Genomic DNA, 23,574 nt, shown 5'->3' with positions numbered 1-23,574 from the left:
TTTCTCAGATACAATAAGAAAAGGGTCAACTATATTTAGTGTATTGACTGATTGCAAGGTGTACATGTTGGCTTAGGAGATGTCATCTGATCTTGACCTCATATTTTGGTTTACTGGTCAGTGTATAAATTTTTCGTGATAAGGTAGTTTTCTAAGATTCTAAATGCAATAGACCAACTATAATTGGTGCATGGAATGATTGTAATGTTTACATGTATTTGTCATTCTGGTAAGGTTCATCTGACCTTGACCTCATTAAGATAGATCATTGATAATGATATTTATAGTAAAACCTTATTTCAATGACTTTCAACATAAATTCAATCTTATCTGTATAGTCTGAGACATTTAAGAATGTGCACTCTTGTTCTAATAAAAGAACATAGACTTTATGTTCTCACCATTATTTCCCCCCCCCCCCCCCCCTTCATCTTTGATAAATTTTTACAAAGCATAAACCCCTAAAAATAAAAAATAATTGACACCCAAGTACCAGTATTTACTTTTCAATTTGGCCATGTAAGTAAAAAATACTTGCCAAGAAAAGCTTCCATGTCTAGTTTTTTTCTCCATTTCTAAGACTAGTACAAATAAATTATGTACTTTCCAATAATGTAAATGTATCAAACACTGATGTGAAATGGATATGAACTTTTAAAATGGACAGGACTTGATCAAACATTACAAGGTATTTAGAAATGACACAATGTTTTCAATATATTTACCAGCTATCCATACGAGGTAGACAGGACCTTTGTTTAGTAAACACACGAATTACAACTTTTGGTTAAGAGCGACAATCATGATATATGACTTCATTCATGCAATATACTGCCTAGGTGGTCTTGTGGCAACATGCTTGCCTGGAATGTGAGATTATGGGTTCTATCAACAGCTGGGTCAAACCAAAGATTTCAAAATTGGAATTTACTAATTTTCCACAATAAGATTTTAAAATAAATTGCTTCGCCGAGCGCAGCTGGATACGACCGCAGAGGTCCAACCCTGAACAGTTGGGGCAAAAATGGACACAATATTCGCGCTTGATACAGGTCTGAATTTGGATTGTAATTAAATATTTGACACATAATAGGTTTCTCACACAGAATAACTGTAGTCAAAGAACTTGGAATTGGTTATATGATTTGAATTTATATTCAATTTTTTGCTTTTGTGCAATACCTTTTGCTGTTGCAAAATGAGAAAAAATTGACCCCCCAACAATTTCTTTCCCCCCCCCCCCCCTTTTCCCCCAAAAAATTTTTTCCCTCTATTTAATTATACTGAAGTTATTGTCCGGAAACCAACTGTCTTTGGACGACGCTGACAAGATGACAAAGTGATACCAATATACAACCGCAAATTTTTTTGCGGCTGTATAAAAAGTAAGAACCAAGACTGGTCAAAGCAGAAACTTAACAATGGTCTTAGTAGGGCGACATGCCTTCCTCTTTGCTATGACCTTGCAAGCTACTATTGTTAAAACTCAAGCTTGTTGGTCTAGTACAATGTAGGGTATATAATATGTCATTGATATGATTTTGTGCTGAATATGAATGTAATATTTGTGGATAGAAATTAAGTAGCAGTCTATCAATAGAGCAGAGATTTTCTTAATGTTTTGGTCAGGACATAAAATTATGGGAATTAACAAATGAATGGGCCATTTCTATACATTGTATGTCAATTAATCTTTGTGTATCAAAGCCAAAAACGACATAAATTATTGTTTACTTTTATTAATTGTCTTCATAACATATAACATTCAAACTAATTTTGATATCACAAATATTTAACTGCAAACACATAAATATAGTCAAAAAATCAATCACAAAAATGTCATTTATAGTTTTATCTATCAGGTGCAAAAGAGGTTACCATTGATAGCATGTGACATCTACATGAACATTATGTAGTTGACAAATTTTTGTTCTTTCTTAGCACTAGATTGATAGATTAGCTTCACAGCCACTTGCCTCTGTTTGGTTTCCCCTGTATACCTTATTACGGGATATAGGTAAAAAAATTTCTTCACAGAGACATGTTCCTGTGATTATGTGCACAGAGGTAATATCGATGTGAAGTAAGAAGTCGTACACACCTCCCCATAAATAGGGTTAGAACTCACATTCTCAAACATGAATCAAAGTAATATAAAATCATAATCTAGAAATTGATATATTAAATGTGAATCAATAAATTAACATAATGTAAACAAATCCTGAATAATAAAAGTTAAGAACTTCAGATCTCACAAAACATAAATGCTTCTTTTGTGAAACTAATATTCCATCATAAATGTAGAAATGTCATAAATAAACTAAGAAAGAAATATATGGTACTTAAGTCTTGATATCGATGAAATCAAATTCATTTGTTTGTAAACTATACATGATTTTTTTCATTAGGTATGGTAAATACACAAACATATAAATGATGAGACTAGATCTATAGGCATCATTATCTGATATGCGATTTGATTGGCAGACAGTGACAAATGATAGTTAAATTACCAATCAAAAAGTTCCTCTTTATTACCAACAAGCAAACTAAAATTCAATGTACTATCATTACTCACATAAAATTTAAGCCTCATAGAAAAAGCTTAGGAAAATCAGGTTAATTTCATGAGTGTCCTTTCATGGTTTGGGATGCTCTATTAAACATGTTTTAGATTTAAATGCTCTGATTCATTTATATGGATTTGTCTTGACATATTTTCTGCACAGAGTGCAGTTAGAAACACATTCCAGAAATGTGTTATGACAAAACAAATCTTGAGTTAAAGAGTTAACAATACCTTTAAATTACAAAATATTACAGCTGCAATCTGCTCATACTGATATCAATTATTTTGTTCCAAACATTGGGGGACATTTTGATTGTGAGGTAGGATGAACACATTTTATCTCAAGATAATTTCCAGACAAAATTTTCATAAACTGGTCAAATACATCCTATTCAAGGATTTTTTTACCCTGCAAAAAGTTTTTATTTACAGTAATGCTGATGGCCGAATTGCTTGGCAAAATTGTTCCTAAGGTACAATTCTGGGAAGAAACGGTTGTTTTAAACACATCTCCTGTGAAATTTTTTTTTTTTTATATTTTCATTAAACCGATCCCTATGTCTGGTTCATAGTACCGGTAATGATCTGAGTATTTGTTTGATGGTGAAAAGAGTCTTCAAATCTTTCTCTACGATTTTAATCAAGAACAGCAATTAAATCTCTATTCCTTTGCCTTTTATCATTTCATGTGCATTTTGGGATTTTGTGTCATGAATCAATACACCATATTCTTTTCCATTATAATAAGTGTATTGATGTCTTAAAATCTGACTGATTTAACTTTTAGTCTCAATAAAAATGAAGGCAAATCTACATATACCTTATGAACTTTTTCACATGTGGTTTCAGAAGAGAAATTGTTTCAATAAAGTGAAGCTCCTTATAACGTCACATGTAAAAACTATGTCCATGGTGTCCATGCCCTTGGATGACACACACAGCCATGAGAAGCAACCCTTATAAGGGTCAATTTACAGCTATTGGTGGTTCTATGTATAAGGGTTGGAGGGTATCTGAGGAATCACATTATATGTTTAGATATGCATGGAGCATGAAATGAAAGATTTTTTTTTTAATTCTATGTGAAGCACAAGCCTCCAGTGAAAAATGTCATGTGATTTCAAATACATGATTAAGTCAAATTTGAGAGCAAAAATAGCCTTGATGCAACATTTTCTGATGAGCTAACCACAGAAATACAATAAGGAATTTTTATGTTTAAATATATCTTATTTGTTAATATTTCACAATGTAAATATCACTCCATCTTCCCAGTAATATTCAAAATAAATTTAACATTACAAAAATTCATTATGTTATAATGTTGTTGTCTTTAGTTTCTCCCTCTCCATAAAGATGTCAGACTTTTCTTGGTAGAGCTCTATGCAATTCTAATCATTTACTGTTGGTTGAAGTGAAAGTCACAAAATGATTCCAATATGAGATAAAAGCTTTGACTATCACAAAGACTTGATATCAGTGAGGCTGAGGTACATGTCCGTCTACATAAAAGTTCCTTGTAGCCTGAGGTAATGTTACTTCTAAACCTTCCAATTCTTTGTTTAATATAATCTGACAACCTGAAATTCAAAACAGTTTTTTAACCTATAAAATTTACATGTACATTGTAGTGCGATTGACTTTTGTTAGGTCTTGTTGTCTGCTTGTGCAAAACCCTATACTCTAAACGTTGATCATTGGAGTGCCTTCAAAATTTCATGTCACTAAGTTTCTCAATCATATGCAATAAGGCCTCATTTTAATGTCTGCATCTCTCATCCAAGTTCATGGTTAAAGAGGAGAACAGACGGAAAGTTTTTATTTCTTCATCCTTTTTAGGCGAGTGACATTTTTCAAAAAGACGCTTAGTTAACGACTTTAATGCACCCACCTAACATACGGCTATATTGTATATCATTCGAAAGCTTATTACCTGTACTTTCTATTTTACCCGGTCGTCAATAATTCGTACGGTGCATTTTTTGTTAAATCAAGGTTAAAGGTCAAATATGAATATTCAAAAAATTTTGATAGAATTAAACAAAATGCCCTTTTCTGGTACCTGTATATTTTTCATCTAAACATTGTCTGAATCTTATAAAACAAAAAACCATAATTCCAAATCAAATGCAAACTAAAATGTTAATTGCGCAATATTTACATAAAATTGCATTTCTTAAAAAAAACTTCCAAAAATGATAAAATTGCACTAAAAGCTAAATATTTCTTCAGGTATCAATATCTCTATGTCAAAAATATAACTAATTTATCGTTTATAGATTATAAACTTAATTAATAAGATATAGGTCTAGATGCAGCCTTCTAATGAAACTTTTGCAGTTGCCCTATAAAAACACAATCTTCAAATATGGATCATTTGGCTTTTCTTTGGCTAGATAATATAGTAAATATCGGAAGAAAATGATTAACCATATTTGAAAAGGGGTAATGAAAGTCCTTTAATGAATAAAAAAGGTATATATAGTAAAAATGTGTTTGCGATGTTGAAAGGCGAAGTTTATTCTCAATCAATATTCAAACGAATACTGTTCGCACAATGCGCCTTTTCAATCACAAATCCGGCTGATTCTTTTAAATGTTAGCTCATTATTACATATGTTATTAGTTGTTTTACTAAATATGATAGAGAATTAATATTGTGGAAGATTGAATATATTCTTACTGAGCAAATGCATTTACCACAGGTGTTAGGTAGTGTTCGCACATTTCGGTGTAGTGTTTTAAAGAGTGTAGTTTGTTTGTCCGACTTTTTTGCTTTGTTCATGTGTTATCTGTTTTTTTAAATTGAAAACCAGCTAGATCAGATATCGATGTAAGATATAAACCTTGCGTCCCTACGTCAGTTTGTCTTTAAAGTGCACATATGGAGATTGTACATGAAGGGATTTTTTCCATGATAAAAAAATAGTTAAATAGTAAGCAAATCAAATGTACCATTACATCTCATAATCTTATCTTAACACAATCTAATTACTATATGGATCTCTGATTTCGTTATCCTCATTTGATAACATGCGAGTTGCAACATATCTGAATTTTAAACAGATTGTTTTAACCCATGTTATTTACACTTATGCATACCTCTTGGTATGTTTTTTTTCACGTCAACTAATATCACTTATTATTGATATGAAACCTATGCATGAAAAATGATGACTATAGTTTTAGACTGCCTCATTCTTATATATGCCAATGTATAAGCAATGCATGACAGATGATCTACTAAAAAGTAAATAACAAAAATACCGTACTTCAAGGGAAATTCAGAACTGAAAGTCCTATATAAAATGGAAAAATTAAAAGCTCAAACACATATAACAGAAATGGAAAGCAACTGCCATATTCCTGACTTGATACTACATTTTCTTGCGTATAAAATGGTGCATTAAACCTGGCTTTATAAGGTATAGAATCACTAATTCAGACCCGGTCGGAAAGAACATACAAGAAAGTAGTACATATTTTAAACAAAATAGTTCCTACGCATAGCTAAATCTTTGTCAATAGTGGGAATATTTGGGTAGTTTTAGTATCAAATGAAAGCTTGGGGACTTGGGATCACTGTAGCACCCTTGTTGAAAGTTTTATTTGAATAATAAAGAAGTATATGAAATTTGAATAGGAGGGCTCATTTGGCCTGTTGTTCAGATCAGAAGTTCCTGTTTTTGTACTATCAAACTTCAGGGAACCAGTACGCTCTAATATGCAATTAAAGGTATGTTGATTCTTTCAGCACAAGTCAGCATAAGGTACAGTTTTGTTATGAAATAACTGCCACTTTATTTGAACTTAAGACAAAGTAGCCATTTATGCTTGAAATTGCAGAATTTAACATAGAAAGCAATGGGGCTATGAATTAGTGGTCTTATACCTATTACTGACAGGCATGTGAAATTCTATTTTTAGAAATCATACTCTTTACAGTGAAAATTGGTCACATTTGTTGTCAGAAATCATGTTACATTATTTTTTTTGTGTAACAATTATGTTAGTGTCAAATTACAGCCCTCAAATTGCTACAATAAGGTATTTTAGCCTTTTTTGGTCATTTGGCATACACAGTTAAGATTTTACCTGAAATTTAAATTTTTGGATTATCTAACTCTGAAACCAATGAAACTTATATATTATGACTAGTTTATTGTATAAATATTGTTTTTAGTCAAATTATCTAGTGACTGTTCATGTTTTATTGTGTTTCTTGGTGAATTATTTATTTCAAGGAAAATTGGTGTATACTTATATAGGAATTCCAAAATCTCACTTGAAATGCATTTTATAACCATTTTAGCAAGTTGTCTAGCTTGGAGATACATAAATTGTTCTTGTTGATTCATGTTCATACATAAAAGTATGTTTTTTTTTATCAAATCACTCTCCTTTTCCAACATGTAGAAAAAAGGGGGGAAAAAATTATCAATTATATTTTATGTTTGGACCACTGTATTTATACTCAAGGAAGAATCTCTGATAAAAATAAGACATATAGGTAAGAACACTGTTATTTGAGTAGATATTAACAAATCAGAACTTGTAAAAATTGAAAAAGTGTCATATCTGTCACTATTAGTATCCATATGTAGTTTTCTTTGTTTAACGCATATGTTACTACCAGTCCAATTTGAGCTTGAATTCAGTGATATAGTGTTTTGACAAAAGCTTTACGTGTTTTTCTATGCTAGAAATAGATCATAGAAGGAAATTAAGCCAAGCAGAAGTCAATATGACAAGTTTGGTGCTGTTATAGGTATAGAACCACTAATTCAGACCCGGTCGGAAAGAACATACAAGAAAGTAGTACATATTTTAAACAAAATAGTTCCTACGCATAGCTAAATCTTTGTCAATAGTGGGAATATTTGGGTAGTTTTAGTATCAAATGAAAGCTTGGGGACTTGGGATCACTGTAGCACCCTTGTTGAAAGTTTTATTTGAATAATAAAGAAGTATATGAAATTTGAATAGGAGGGCTCATTTGGCCTGTTGTTCAGATCAGAAGTTCCTGTTTTTGTACTATCAAACTTCAGGGAACCAGTACGCTCTAATATGCAATTAAAGGTATGTTGATTTTTTCAGCACAAGTCAGCATAAGGTACAGTTTTGACATGAAATAACTGCCACTTTATTTGAACTTAAGACAAAGTAGCCATTTATGCTTGAAATTGCAGAATTTAACATAGAAAGCAATGGGGCTATGAATTAGTGGTCTTATACCATAACAAGCAAAACCTATCACTTGTATGAAACGGCGCTCTTGTTTTCTGATGTCTTAAATGAGAATATTCTGTGGTACAGTTACAATTAGATTTAAATGCAAAACCATAGGCAATTGAATTTAGAATAAAACTGGTTTAAATGCATATTCATATATCAGTTTTTATTAAGAAAATTTACTTGCAACATGCAGTTGTAGTAATTTACAACATCTACATCAAAACTGCTTTGTTTGATTAGAGGTTGCCTACTTTAACAAAAGGCCATTGATGATGATTGGTTGAATATTTGGGTGACACCTACACAGTAATTTCGTCATTCATACTAATAAATATAGTTAAAGTTTAATTGACTGGGATTGTCAGCTTTCTGCTGAAGGTCGGTTGATCTCATAGAGCACTCCGTCTTCCGCCTCCAATATAAACTGATCGCCACAAAATACTGTGTAATTATGATGAAGATATATGAGGTCTGGAGCTGGCATGTCAGTAATACTGCTGTAGTCCTTTGTTAATTTATGTATCACCATCATTTTGCTAATTTCATCAGTTACCTATTCTGACATCGGACTCGGACTTCTTTTTAACTGAGTTTTACTGTGCGTATTGATGTGTGTTTTTTTAGTCTTCATTTGCTAGAGGTAAAGAGAATGGTTGAGATTTCACAAAACATGTTTAACCCCTCCACATTTTTGCGCCTGTCCTAAGTCAGGAGCCTCTGGCCTTTGTTAATCTTAATATTTAATTTTAGTTCATTTATATGTTTCGGAGTTTAGTGTGGCGTCCGTTTTCACTAAACTAGTACACTTTTTTTTTTCAGGGGCCAGCTGAAGACTGATTCCGGGTACATGATTTTTTCGCTGTGTTGGAGACCCATTGGTGGCCTTGGTCTGTTTTCTGCTTTTTTGTCGGGTTGTTGTATTGTTAACACATTCCCAATTTTCGGTCTCAATTTTATTTAGTAGCCAGTAGTGCCGAAAGTGGAGTTATCAATCAATAATTCATCTTTACACTACAGTGTACTTATAGTGAACTGCTAGAATTTTCAAAAAAAAATAGATTTGCAGTATGTGTCAATTTACATGTATTTCAAGAAATTAATTAGCTTTAAAAGATTGGTACATACAAATTTTGTTAACATAGAACAGCAAAAAAGCTATCTTTTTGCAGATGGTGGTATTTTGGGCAACTGCACGAGTTGTTATAATTGGCTGTTTAATTATCATGAAAGGTATTTGTAGTAATTTGATGATGTCAAAAACTTCCTAAGCACTAAATAGAATATGTTATTTGGTTCTATGGTGAATTACAAATGAATAACAGACAAAAATTTTGATTTCAACGCAATTTTATCATTTTTACTGGAATTTCAGGAAAACGGCGCTATTTATTAAAAATCCGTCACTAATATTTTTAAGTGCGTTCGATAAGTAACTGTTAACATCTGTTCTAACAGATTTTCATATTTCCATACAAAATATTATTGTTCAGAAGACAGAGTATGCAAAAATGCTGACATCTTGTTAAATAAGAAAGTATGCGACCTTGACCTTTCATTGTGATTTCACGGAAATTGCACCATACGAATATTTGACGACCAGGCAAAATAGATAGGGCAGATGATATGCTTTCGAATGGTATATCATTTAGCTGTATGTTAGGTGGGTGCATTAAAAATATGATTTTATGGTTAATGTCACTCGTCTATTTATATTTTCGTTTTTGGGATTGCAAAAAGCTCTTCAAATTACATAAACTTCATACCATACTGTGTTTCACGTTCTTTTACTGTGCTGATTTTGAAATGTTGAATAATGTACTCTTAAAAATTTGACACTTAGTTTCTGATTAGAAATCTGAATTGTGGTGCAAAGATTGAATATTTTTTTCATTTGAGAATTTTGCTACTCATTTTCTTAAAACACTGTATTTCTATCTTTAAAGACCTTTCATTTATAATAATCAAATGATCTCACGTTCTGCTGTTAACCTTGAATGGTAATGTAACAGTTTCTCAACATTGTTTCTATTTATACACACCTAATCTAGAATTCTCCTTTAAAAACACAGCCATGTCTAACATATCTTCTTCTCTGTAAAAAAATTATTAAAATCAAGAAAAAGACAAATTTCTAGTCAAAACTTCAACAATATATCATAGAGATTTCATCAGTGCTTTTTAAATTTTTCAATTTTGATATACAGAGCAGTCAGGTGTTTCCACGCACCTAAGACTTTTGGCTATGCTTTAGTAAACCCATAAAAATAATTACTAGTATCAGATAATATTTTTTGAAATGTGTTTCCAAAATTGACGGTTCTTCTCATGTCCTGTGATTTCGTGCATAACTTCTCAAAAAGGTTAATTTTGAATAAAAGAAAGATGTGAAGAAAAAGTTATGTGTATTTTATTTTATCAAAATTTGCCTTCATATGAAACAATTTTATCTGAAGATATCATTGATTTTAATGGAAAATGGTTAAATATGGGATTGCAACTATATATTTTAATTTATCAGTTTTAACCTTTAATCCCCATTGAAAGACCGAAACAACTACAAGAACAATTCTATTTATGTTACATTGCTGATGTGATGAAATCTGGTACTGCACAATATCAGTGGCTGAGTGGACAAAGGGGGATTCCACTGTAAACTTCTTTGGATACTAAAAAGATAGGTTTGGTTTTATACTAAATAAGAATATATTAAAACACTCTTAATCCATATTGGATACAATAAAGTCTAAACAGACCATCTTTTGGTAAACCTAAGAAGTTTATGTGGGTAATATCATGTGCTTTTAAAATATAGTTATGCTATTCACAATTATTTAAGATTGCTGTACAAGTAATACAGTCATCTTATGCTTATATTACAGAAAACCTACTCTTCTTCAGGCTCTTGTAACTTATCAAAGTAATTGTTATGTACATAAACATGACATGTTGAACAAGCTAGTGATGCTTCACAGGCACCTGAAATATAAAACAGGGTTAAATATCATAATCATAATTTAAAACCATGTTGATGATGTTTCATAGTTGCCTTAACTAATAAAAAATTATTGAACATTAATGTCGCAATATAAAACCATGTTGATGCTGCTTCAAATTCACCTTTAAAACAAAAAATGATTAAACATAATAATCTTTGAATAAACATGTTCACTTATTCACAAGCACCTTTATGGTCATTTAAAATGGTATATTAATCTAGAAAATAGATTTTTAGCCTTGAGAATTGAAAGGTAAGTTTATGCAATCCATGCCAAATCTATCAACTCCTATTGTTTGAATAGCGTAAACTGACATTTCAATTCTCAAGGCTAAATATCTATTTTCTAGGCTAATATATCAATTTAAATGGCAACATAGATCGTAATTTGACTGGTACAGGTGTTTTTCCAATGACCATAATAGACACCATGGCATGATTGTATACTAGGTCATGGTTTTAAAACATGTTAAGGATGCTTCAAATACATCTAATTAATTAAACAAGTTAAACACAGTAAGATTTGATAAGACAATGTCAGGTGATTCCAGAGCACCGTAAATATACATCATGATTGCATACTAGGTTATGGTTTCAAAACATTTTGAGGATGCTACAAACAACTAAAAAATATTTAAAGGCCACAGGTCCTTTTAAATGATAAGTCAGGTGGTAAGGTCTCCTGCAAAACCACCCCCCATGTTGCAGGTCAGATTTCAACATGTTGGAGCCACAAACTTAACAAGTCATCTGAGCAAAAAATAACTGATCACTCAAATGATCCAACACTATGACTAACAATACAATAGGGTCATAGTGGTATTTCTACATTCTTCTGATGGGCATTAGTTTTATTTACCTTCTAACTCTATGTCATATCTGTGAGCTAAATACATCAGATTATCACCAACTTTTCCTCTGACTGGTTTTCTTACTCCATTTCTATCTATATAAGTAATATTTACACTGAAAAATAATAACATGATGTAGTTCGCCAGTTGCAATTTAAAAATGCACCAACTTTTTTCTGATTTAATCTTTTCAAATGTTTGCGTGATAGCTTCATGAAATTTGTATGCATTAGAATGATAATATTGTTGTCATGAATTGATTGATTGATTGATGGGTTTTTTATGAAACTTTCAGCACCATTGGCTATAATGTGGCGCCAAGTTTTTATTATTGGAGGAAGCCGTAATAACCGGAGAGAACCACTGACCTTCGGCAGTAATAATATTGTTGAAGGAAACTAGACAATCCAAAGAAGTTCAATAATAGATGATTAAATGATTCAAAGAATGTGATAGCATGTGATGTCAAGTGTTTCTGAATAGGCTTTTGAAGGTGAACATGAACCCTTTACTTATTAAGTATACCAGTATGTGCCAAACTATTTGAGCTTCTACCCAACATTCGTTGAACATTGCAATTTTAATTATATGTTTGTATGTATTTCTTTATTATGGTTGATTATCGATTTCTAATTAACCCTCCGTTACAGTGCATTGAATAAAGATACACATTCCTTTAACCCAGTCAATAGCACAATGCAAACTACATGGCACTGCTTTTTTATTTCAATTCCTGCTTTTGCTCTATTTAAGTTTTCAAGCGACAATAGGTTAAACTTCAGATGCCTTTTGTTTAATTTGTTTTAAGGTTGCCTTTTATTTAATTTTGTCTTTTTTGCCTTCAGGAAAAGTACTTTTTCAAATAACTGTCTTTTTTTCCAATTTTAGAATTTTTGCAAAGAGAAATAACTCTTAAGTTGGGCAAACTGCTTCCCTTTCTATACAAAGCATGGTTTATTATGTTGGATCTGACAATAACTTTAACTTCATAAGTTCATCACTTATTAAGGTATAAATGGGATTTACAAATATGTGGTTACAGAATGATTTTTTTTTACAGATTAAGTTCATTGTTCATCCAAAACATGCTCTTTAGATTAGGTTTGCATTGACAGGGAACAAAGTTTAACCCATCTAGGAGTTGTTTCCTCTATAAATATATGTAACACTCAGAAACGTGTCCATCCCCCCAAACGTGTCCGATTCCCCCAAACGTGTCCATATGACGTCGCTGAACTGCAAAACATGTCTTGTTGCTAAAGGGCGCCAAAACTTGTTCTGTTTATAAGCCCCCAATTGTGTCCGTTTAATTAAAAAAGGCCAAACGTGTCCGGTTTATATGAAACCGTAAAGTCTCTCTTTTAAAAGCACAGAAACCAATTCTGCATGAAGCAGGTCGTGCAATACCCTCATACATTATATAGACATTTAGGTATAATCGGAGAATATTAGTAAAATATAATCCACTTAGTAAACAATTATTCAAACTACAAAACTAATAAATTGCAATGTTTATGTTTTTTTCTAATTACGCATGACATATTTGCCACTGGACATTAAGCAATCAACATTCAATAGTTAAGTATGTGTTGCAAATTTAGCTTGCAATTATGCTTAATAAAACTAGAGGCTCTCAAGAGCCTGTGTCGCTCACCTGTATTTACTGATGCTTTGGAAATCATGTAAAATAAGGTTAAAATCATAATTAATAGTATTAGATATTAGATGTTATAATGATATCTAAGATAATAACAAAAAACTGCAAAATTTTTGTAAAATTACTAACTCAGGGGCAGCAACCCAACAACGGGTTGTCGGATTCATCTGAAAATTTCAGGGCAGATAAATCTTAATCTGATGAAAATTTTTGCCACCTGTCAGATTTGCTCTAAATGCTTTAGCTTCAGAGATATAAACCAAAAACTGCATTTTACCCCTATGTTCTATTTTTAACCAAGTCCGCCATGATGGTTGGAAGGCGGGGTCATCGGACAAATTTTTTGAACTAGATACCCTAATAATGATTATGGCCAAGTATGGTTAAATTTGTCTATGTAGTTTCAGAGAAGAAGATTTTTGTAAAAGATTACAAAAATTTACAAAAAATTGTTTAAAATTGACTATTAAGGGCAAATCTCCTAAAGGTGACGACTGACAATTTTGGTCATGACAACTTATTTGTAGATCTTACTTTGCTGAACATTATTGCTGTTTACAGTTTATCTCTATCTATAATAATATTCAAGGTAATAACCAAAAACTGCAAAATTTCCTTAAAATTACCAATTCAGGGGCAGCAACCCAACAACAGGTTGTCAGATTTGTCTGAAAATTTCAGGGCAGATAGATCTTGACCTGATAATCAGTTTTATCCTATATCAGATTTACTCTAAATGCTTTGGTTTCAGAGATATAAGCCAAAATCTAAATTTTACCCCTATGTTCTATTTTTAGCCATGGCGGCCATCTTTGTTGGTTGGCGGGGTCATGATGATTGTGGCCAAGTTTGGTTAAATTTGGCCCAGTGGTTTCAGAGGAGAAGATTTTTGTAAAAAGCTAACGTCGACGACGACGACGACGGACGACGGACACCTGACCCTAAGTGATGAGAAAAGCTCACTTGGCCCTTTGGGCCAGGTGAGCTAATAATAACTGGCGTTAAACAAATTCATGCTAATAAATTACCACTTTATTAACAGTGAAGCACAGTGAAAATTTACGGACCTTGCGATGGCTGTATAGCCAGTGAAGGTCGTTAAAAACTCCCATCAACAAAATTTACAAGATAAAATGTATTAAATTTTTAATTGTGAAATTAAAATTATTTGAACTTTCTATAAAAAATTATTAAAACTGCTGCAAGTAAAAAATATCTTTTTATTGTGGGAGTCTTTTTTAACGTGATGTCTATTTATATGAAAGCAGAAATGACTGTGCACAGTGTAGCTTGTCTTGGACATTTGTCGATACGGATTACTAAACTTTCCTCCAGATTTCATTGGGTAGCTACTTTGATTTTTTAAGAATCAAACTGAACCCGAAGTATTTTATCGTATCCCACGCCATTGAATTGCCGTAAACGTTTTTGACTTCACGGAGTTACATTGGCGCTAAGAGTTTTGAGACGTTTTGGCGTTTTTATCTGGACACGTTTTGGCGAATAACAATGATCGGACACGTTTGGGGATGTGAAATCGGACATGTTTGGGCGATTTATGATTTGAAGGACACGTTTGGGCGGAATAGACACGTTTGGGGGTATCGACATGTTTTGGGGGATGGACACGTTTGGGAGTGTTACATATATATTGGAGACAAAGTTGTTTACTTTAAAATTGACTATTACCTTGATGCTTTATCATGTATAATTATTATTACTTTACTTACACTTCATCTTCTGATTTTGGATCTTGATATTCATAATCACCATGTCGTAATGGCCCTATAATGAAAATTTTATACTGTTCTATTACTCAAAAAAGTTTGGGTCACACACATTTTTTGCTGGTTACTTTTTTCGAAAAAAAACCCCAGGGCAAACAAGATGCTACCTACATTGTAGTTCAAATTCCATCTTTACAGCTATACATAACAAAAAATTATTATTAGAGACTTTTTTCACATGTATATCATATATTATCAGTGATTATAGTTTTAATGTTTACTTAGTGTGTATAGTAAATTATAATTGTGACTGTTTCACTGGAATACAGTTAATACAATTGCAACTTTTTTCCTGTGACTTTTTGGTAAATACTTGATATTTTATGACTTAAGATTATCTTAAAATAAACTTTATGCGTTGTTATAGCAGGGTTCAATGCACTAGTAAACTAATTTTGATCTGAAATGGTCATTTTGATCTGAACTGCTATCAAAAGACTGAACAATATCAAAATCATTCAGTTATTTTCCGTCTTTCAGTTTTTCGGGCTTATCAACTGTTGTAAATTCAGTATTATTCAGACAATTCACTTGCAGTCAATTAAGATCTGTTCAGCTTATGTTTAGAAGTGTTATTTACCTGTATACATAAACATATTACTGAATTGTTTGGAAAGCTAATAAACAGCACTGAATTGACTGCAAGCGAATTGTCTGAACAGTTCTAAATTTACCATAGTGGGTAAATCTGAAAACTGACTGAAAGACTGAACATGACTGAATAATTTATTGTTCAGGCTTTTCAGATGATGTTAATATCAAAATGACTCATTTAGAAGTGATGATGCTACAATTTTTCTATCAAAACTATGGAAATTCACTTGCCCTCAGTTTCTTTACACTCATTACTTCACAACATCTGCTTTTCAAACTTTCGAAGATACATATTACTACCACTCACCTTTTCGAATGAATCTTTACAATAGCAATATGTTTAGAAATTTTTAGCTTCATTTACATTTAATAGCAATTTAGTAGAAAAATAGTCTTATAGGATCGTAAAGTACTGGGATGTTTTATTTTATCACCTTGCACTTTGTTGACATGACTGGTGTTCTACAGCAGTTGGTTAGAATTTCTGACCAGTTGAACAGTTTGGTTTGATAAAAAAAAAATAGAGGCTCTAAAGAGCCTATGTCGCTCACCTTGGTCTATGTGCATATTAAACAAAGGACACTCTCATTGTAGATGAGAATAGAATTCATGATAAAAATCTCTTTTTTGTTGATCTTGTATTGCTGATCATTAAGTCTGTTTAGTCTTTCTCTCTATCTTCCTTAGTTTTTGCTTAAAACACCAAAGAGGGTAAAATAAAATCCTCATTTATGGGCAATTACTCTTATAAAGAGTGACAGTCTACTAGCTATATCAGCAAAATTTTACTTGTTAGTAGATCTTGCCTTGCTGATCATTTTTGTTATTTAAAGAGTCTATTATAATTTTCATCATATAAGACAAAACGCAAAAAAAATTGGTAAAAATTGTCATTAAAGGGCAATAACTCCAATAAGGAGTTGTCGGACGATTTCCTCCATTCATCATAATTGCAGATCTTGTCTTGCTGATCATTTTTGCTTATCTCAGTTTCTATCTATCTATTTAATTTTTTTATAATAACTCCTATAAAAAGTCGCCTGAGACTTTTGATGTATATCGACAATTGGTAGAGCTCAACACTCTGAACATTTCTGCCCCTGACAGATTTTCTCTATTTATAACAGTTTTCAAATAATAGACAAAACTTGCATTTTACCGCTATGTTTTATTTTTAGCCATGTCGGCCATCTTGGTTGTCAGACGGGGTCATCGGACACATTTTTTTAACTAGATATCCAAATGATGATTGTGGCCAAATTTGGTTAAATTTGGTCCAGTAGTTTCAGAGGAGATGATTTTTGTAAAAGTTAACAGATGATGACGGCGACGGAAGACGACTGATGACAAGTGATGAAAAAAGATCACTTGGCCCTGTGGGCCAGGTGAGCTAAAAAGCAATGTGGTCAAAATTTTGAATTAACTGCAATAGGTAAAGACCAACACTAACAGTCAAGTCACAGTAATAAAGTCTGGCAATGTCTGATCTTGTCATAGAGTTTTATGCAAAAGTCTTCAAATTTTAGGCTTAAAGGTGATCTATAGTTGCTAACTTCTATGTCATTTGTTCTCTGGTGGAGATTTACCTCGTTAGCAGTATTACCATATGCATCTTCTTATATTTATATAATTATCTGATTCAAACATGAACATTTCTATTTTCCAATAAGGTATATAAATAATCAAATACTTTTGTTTCAAGACATTCTCCCAATATGGGACAACTTGGCGCCTGAGACATGGGGGTCTCAACATAAAATTTGGGTACAGACATACGGCAGGGGTTTAAAAAACCCACCCAATTAATGCCATTGAAAAATAAATGTTGGTTTCCCCTAACATGTGAAAATTATCAAGGCCCGGCAGGCAGGAAAAACTTTTTATTTATTTTTTGTTTGTTTGTGAAAAATCAGTTTCGTTCAACAGAGAATGTTGTTGTTAACCTGTAATTAATGTTTGTTTCACATTCTATATTGTGGTATAATCTATGTGAAACTGATCATGAAGGAAGGAGATTTGAGCAATGTTGAAACACTTTTAAAAGATTATCAGACAATTTTAAAAAGTATCATTGATAATTGTCCATAGAAACCAAAACAACTCTTTTTTTTCATCTGCAAAAAAAAAGAAAAAAAGAGAAAAAAAAAGAATTAACACGGAGGGTAAAAACAGACCCGGCAGGGTTAGGGGAAACCAACAATCATTTTTGCATGGCCTAACATATTGATTTACGCAAACAAGAGTGCACACACTGAAGTGTCTTGCCTGTTTTACTGACCATTGATTTTATGTTGAAAGTCTTAAAGATAAAGGTTTTACTACAAGTATCTCATAAACTTAACATTCTTAAAGATCCATGACAATGAGGTCAAGGTCAGATAAAAACTATCACACAGACATGTACACCTTACAATTATTCCATACACGAAACATAGTTTACCCATTGCTAATGGTAATCGAAAAACTGACCAAAACACAAAAACTTAATGTTAACCAATGAACCATGGAAATGAGGTCAAGGTCAGATGATACCGGCTAGACAGACATGTACACCTTACAATCGTTCCATACACCAACTATAGTTGACCTATTGCTTACAGTACTTGAAAAACAGACCAAAACACAAAAACTTAACATTGACCAATGAACCATGAAAATGAGGTCAAGGTCAGATGACACCAGCTAGACAGACATGTACACCTTACAATCATTCCATACACCAAATATAGCTGACCTATTGCTTACAGTACTTGAAAAACAGACCAAAACAAAAATTAACAATGACCAATGAACCATGAAAAGGAGGTCAAGGTCAGATGACACCAGCTAGACAGTAATGTACCCCTTACAATCATTCCATACACCAAACAAAGTTGACCTATTGCTTACAGTACTTGAATAAAACTGCTTCGCTGAGCGCAGCTGGATACGCCCGCAGAGTTCCAACCCTGAACAGTTGGGGCAAAAAAGGACACAATATTCAAGCTTGATACAGGTCTGAATTTGGATTGTAATTAAATATTTGATATATTATAGGTTTCTGAATAAATGTATTCAAAGAACTTGAAATTGGTTATATGAAAGATTTCTTGCTGTTGTGCAATGCGCAATACTTAGTAAATCTGTTGTCAGACTATAAACAAATAAAATCTTATAACTCGGAAACGTAAAATCGAAAATTTATAGTAATCAAAAGGGAGCTTACAAAAATAGAGATATAAACAATTTACCAAAGTTTCATAAAAAATGCTGAAAGCATTTTTGAGTTATTGACGAAAACTGGAAAATCCCCTTTTTGTAATGAATAAAACCCCATAAATCGGAAACTAAATAGTCTGAAATTTATAAAAATCAAAAGGGAGCTCATGTCAATAGAAATAAACAATTCACCAAAGTTTTTTGCAAATTGCTGAAATTGTTTTTAAGTTATTGTCTGAAAACTGGAAAATCCCCCCTTTTTTAATGAATAAAACCCCAAAACTCGGAAACGGTAAATCCAAAATTTATAAAAAACAAAAGGGAGCTCAAGTCAATAGATATGAACAATTCACAAAAGTTTCATGTAAATTGGTGAAATTTTTTTTGAGTTATTGTCAGAAAACTGGAAAATCCCCCCTTTTTTAATGAATAAAACTCCAAAACTCGGAAACGGTAAATCCGAAATTTATAAAAAACAAAAGGGAGCTCACTTCAATAGATATGAACAATTTAAAAAAGTTTCATGCAAATTGGTGAAATTGTTTTTGAGTTATTGTCCGAAAACTGGAAAATCCCCCCTTTTTTAATGAATAAAACCCCAAAGCTTGGAAATGGTAAATCTGAAATTGATAAAAAACGAAAGGGAGCTTACGTCAATAGATATAAACAATTCACTAAAGTTACATGCATACTGGTTAAAGCGTTTTTGAATTAATGTCCGACATGTTGACGACGGACGGACGGACGGACGGACGGACAGAGGTATACCATAATACGTCCCGTAAACGGGCGTATAAAAACAGATCAAAACACAAAAAATTACCAATGACCAATGAACCATGAAAATGAGGTCAAGGTCAGATGAAAACCGTCAGTCTAAAATGTACCCTTTACAATCATTCCATACACCACATATAGTTGACCTGCTGCTTGTAGTATCTGAGAATCGGACCTAATCACGTAACTTAAGCATCCAGGTCTTCTACCTTCTGAAATATGAAGCTTTATACAAATAGTTTACGTCGCCGCCGGATAGTAATAAGGGGACGAGGTCCCCTATTACGGTAGAAAAATTAAAAAAAATCGGGAAAATTTCCCGAAATTTTCATTCTACTAATGAACTCAAAATCGTTAACTTTTTTATTTTCCCGCATTTGCGCAGAAATCTACTTCCTTCTTCCAGTCTCGTTTCAGTCGTTTGTCATGATACTTTGAGTAAAATGTATATTTATCAGTCTGGTAAAATATAGGAAGGAACACAATACCAATTTCATTTTTAACAATTATTTGATATGAAAAAACGTTACCTGATGATAGCGTTTCTTTGTTTACATTGAATATGACGTCATAACTTAAATAATGTCACAACTAAAATCCCTAACAACAGAACCAAAATCGGAAACGTTACGGTATTTCCGTTTCTTTTTTAACAGATTTTGAAGTTAAAATATGTTTGAATTAAAAAAAATAATTCATACAGACTTTGTCCCCTTTCACAGGTAATGCCTGCCTCATATTACCTATGTCTCGCATACCGTGACGAAAGTCGCAGGCAAGACAAATATCATAAAAAAAACAGTCTTCAATAGTTTATTGCAAAACATAATTTTAATTGTGGGTGCCGAAATAACCAGGTCCCGATTTGACTAGGTGCCGAATTGACTATAACGGGTGCCGATTTAACCAGTTGCCGAAGTGACTAGAATTCCTCCCTTGTGTTGATAACATTAACACTAACAGGATTATGCAACACCCATAGATTAACTTACCTGCACTGACATGAAATTGTCTGGAAATTTTGTGAGTGGTTGTCATTTTTAACTGCTCTGTACGTTTCAATATTGAAGGAACTCTTTGTGGTTGCACTATCTTGAAGCATTTGCTGCAAAATCTTTTAGAAAAAAACTGCAACATGGGGGCTGACATATTGGACAACTAGTTTCTATTTATTTCACTCGGTTTCGGATTTTACGAAACTGACGGCTGTTTTGTGTATTTGGTTAGCTTTACATATTAGCATGCAAGATTGGTGATGACAAAAAAAGCGATACACTCGAATACACTTTATTGATATTTTGCATTATGCTTGGGAATTCAATGCTGTTTAGTTATGGATATGAAACACAAGTGAATTTTCCGAAGTTCGAGTGTAATGATAATCTGTTTGGATTTCAGAAATGTTGACAGATGACCATTCAAATAGTCTGTTGAAAGGTCAACAAGATCTTTTTCAACATGGCGACCTGTAATCAAAATAGATATTTAGTTTGTCTTTGTATATTTATAACAGCCAGTTTGACGTTTGTCTTATCTGATAGTACTAAAAAACGTGATGTGTACAATTATAATAATAAACTTGAACAGGAGGCTTTCAAAGCACTATTCTCTGCAGATGGATATTTCTCTGACACAAGGCAAGAACCAGTTGACCCTAAAATTTTAGGTGGAATTAGAATTCAGATAGAAGCTTTGAAGTTGTGGTCTCAATTAAGGCAAACAGCCAATGTCGAATTGGGGATTCCGCAGATGCAGGTAAGCAATTTATTAAAAAGTCTGACATCCAGATACATTTTTTCATGTGCCATGATGTAGCTGCTTTTAAATGTTTAAAGAATGAATAGTTGCATTTGGTAAACAAGAGTGGGGCAAGTTGTCTTGCTTCTTGTTTGCATTAACTACATGTTTGCCCTGGGTCTGTTGGTCCATAGAGTTGGTATGCTTTCGTGACGTTTCAGCCACACTACCAGTTCGTCCAAAGGTCATTTCGGCCACACTCGATTCCGTCATACTTTTTCATATTGTTCTTATGACCTGTTTGTATTGTTGAAAAGGAATTTTACATAACAAATGTAATTTGACCATAAAGTGAGCATCTGCTGTGAGACAAGAGGACACACAACCTTCGTATGTCACACATGATTACGACAATCAGTGAGATCAAAGACAGCATAATTACATTTAATCATTTAAAAAATATGTGTGACATACGATATGAGTTGTTTCATCTGCATATCTAATCTCTTATTTTTATATGATTTGTTTTTGTTTACCATACACTAGTATAAAGAATAGAGACCACAAAGGGTCTATTAATACTTTACATGTAGATACATGTAGATCAAAGTATGATAATTAACAAATGATCAGAGGGTTTATTGTCATTATTAGGATAAGAACAACAATCTTCTTCACTTTTTAATAATTATCACATCTTGTTATATTATATACATCACTTTTCATGAACAATCATATCTTTTTATTAAAAATCAACTTTCTACAAATATTTTTATAACATTCTTAGATTAAAACACATTTTTATCAATGAATTTAAATTGATTATTAAAATGTGTTTTTAATGATTCCTCCCTTTATAACGATAAAAACCATGACTGAAATGACTTTACAAAATATGGCTGAAATGGCAGTATGCGTGAGTATGGCAGAAAAGACTGGCTGAAACAGTTGATATGCCCTGAGTTGGTTTACCCATTTTTTCTCTCAAAAATATATTAATATTAATGGTATTGAGGTTTTAATATACATGTACTTATGCAGATATTAAATTGGTAAATATTAAAGAAAACACATGGAATATAGAACAACTCGGCCCCGAAGACAATTTCGGACCGACTTATAAGTAAACTTGCACTGTATAAGACTTTACCGTCTATAATAAAAACTCAAAGTGATTAAAAGAGGGTTCTATTTTTTTAAATGATTAAATATAATTATATTTTATATAAATGTAATAAATCAGCATGTTTAACTTAATTGCCTCTAAAGTATGAACTTTGTGAGATAAACTTTTCACTAGAGTATGTCTTAGGTTTTACTCATATGTTTATTATGTAAATGACGTAAAGTTATTTAATCATTCACATAGTCTGAATTGTCTCTATTGTCGCAGACACTCATTAAATCAATTAAATGGTCAAAAGTCTTTACTTATACTTTGAGTTGGCATTATAGATGGTCTGAGTTGTCTTCATTTATTGTAGACAGTCCTATATATAGCTAGTTGTCCTAAGACCGAAATGTCTTGCACCAAAACATGCATGTATCTAAAAAAATTGAATACAATATACACATTCCACATGCATTAACAGACATTGATTAGATCCCCTTAGTTAACTATATATTTTCATGTAAATGTATTGGTTTTGTTATTGATTTAAGTTGCTTATATTTGTTAAATTTATATATATTATATATACACTGTATATATATATATAAAGTGCCTAGAAAATCAACCTAACAATGTTAGAGTAGATCTGATTCTTTACTTCCTCCCTGACCAGGGCTGGAACCTGTACTTATATACATATATATATTGCAAAAACCAAACATTTAAGCGCTACAAATGAAATACCATTTCTCTTTTAGTTCTCACCATTTCTTCCTATTAGTTTAAAAAAGAAAAGTCATTTCTTCTTATGAGCAATGGTAATTCGGCTAAGAGCAGAGTTTTTAAATCTTTCTTTCCCTGGTGATCCTTGAGGAAAATATGTGGGTCCTCACTATAATTTCTATTGCAAAACGCCAAAGTTTTAGTGTTCAGACCACCCCTTTTTCGAGAACTCTAAAGGAGGACCATATTAATCTTATTTTACAAATGTAAACAACATGGCCACAGAAAGAAGTATCACAGATTTGGAAGAACAAGAAAACCTGACAAACTTCAAGTCAAT

At 32.3% G+C, this 23,574-nt stretch overlaps 2 protein-coding genes across 2 annotated transcripts in view; one reads left to right on the top strand and one right to left on the bottom strand.

Annotated features, from left to right (window-relative positions):
• Positions 1–1,719: 1,719 nt before the first annotated feature.
• Positions 1,720–20,817, bottom strand: LOC127699014 (adrenodoxin-like protein 1, mitochondrial). The gene is made up of 6 exons (XM_052202800.1): positions 20,656–20,817; positions 15,038–15,092; positions 11,659–11,765; positions 10,693–10,780; positions 9,844–9,896; positions 1,720–4,149 (listed from the first exon to the last, which is right to left on the bottom strand). Exons 1-6 carry the CDS (start codon positions 20,810–20,812, stop codon positions 4,046–4,048), a joined length of 564 nt encoding a protein of 187 aa, XP_052058760.1. The 5' UTR covers positions 20,813–20,817; the 3' UTR covers positions 1,720–4,045.
• A 69-nt stretch (positions 20,818–20,886) lies between these two features.
• LOC127698646 (VWFA and cache domain-containing protein 1-like) overlaps positions 20,887–23,574 on the top strand; it is a 53,416-nt gene continuing 50,728 nt past the window's right edge. Inside the window, exon 1 of the mRNA XM_052202221.1 lies at positions 20,887–21,418. Within this exon, the coding sequence (XP_052058181.1) occupies positions 21,122–21,418 (297 nt within the window). The 5' untranslated portion in view covers positions 20,887–21,121. The remainder of the gene's footprint in view (positions 21,419–23,574) is intronic.

Source organism: Mytilus californianus, unplaced genomic scaffold, assembly GCF_021869535.1.
Source record: "Mytilus californianus isolate M0D057914Y unplaced genomic scaffold, xbMytCali1.0.p SCAF_1, whole genome shotgun sequence".
In the NCBI taxonomy this organism is placed as follows: Eukaryota; Metazoa; Mollusca; class Bivalvia; order Mytilida; family Mytilidae; genus Mytilus; species Mytilus californianus.
Note: the sequence above shows the minus strand (reverse complement) of the source record. Positions and strands in the feature narration are given on the sequence as shown.

What these genes read in the sequence shown, in the direction of transcription:
- LOC127699014 (XM_052202800.1), bottom strand. Translation starts at nt 20,812, where the DNA reads ATGTCAGCCCCCATGTTGCAGTTTTTTTCTAAAAGATTTTGCAGCAAA. An exon ending in ACAATTTCATGTCAGTGCAG is followed by an intron (nt 15,093 to 20,655) that starts GTAAGTTAATCT and finishes TTTTCATTATAG; the next exon opens with GGCCATTACGACATGGTGAT. An exon ending in ATATGACATAGAGTTAGAAG is followed by an intron (nt 10,781 to 11,658) that starts GTAAATAAAACT and finishes TTTATATTTCAG; the next exon opens with GTGCCTGTGAAGCATCACTA.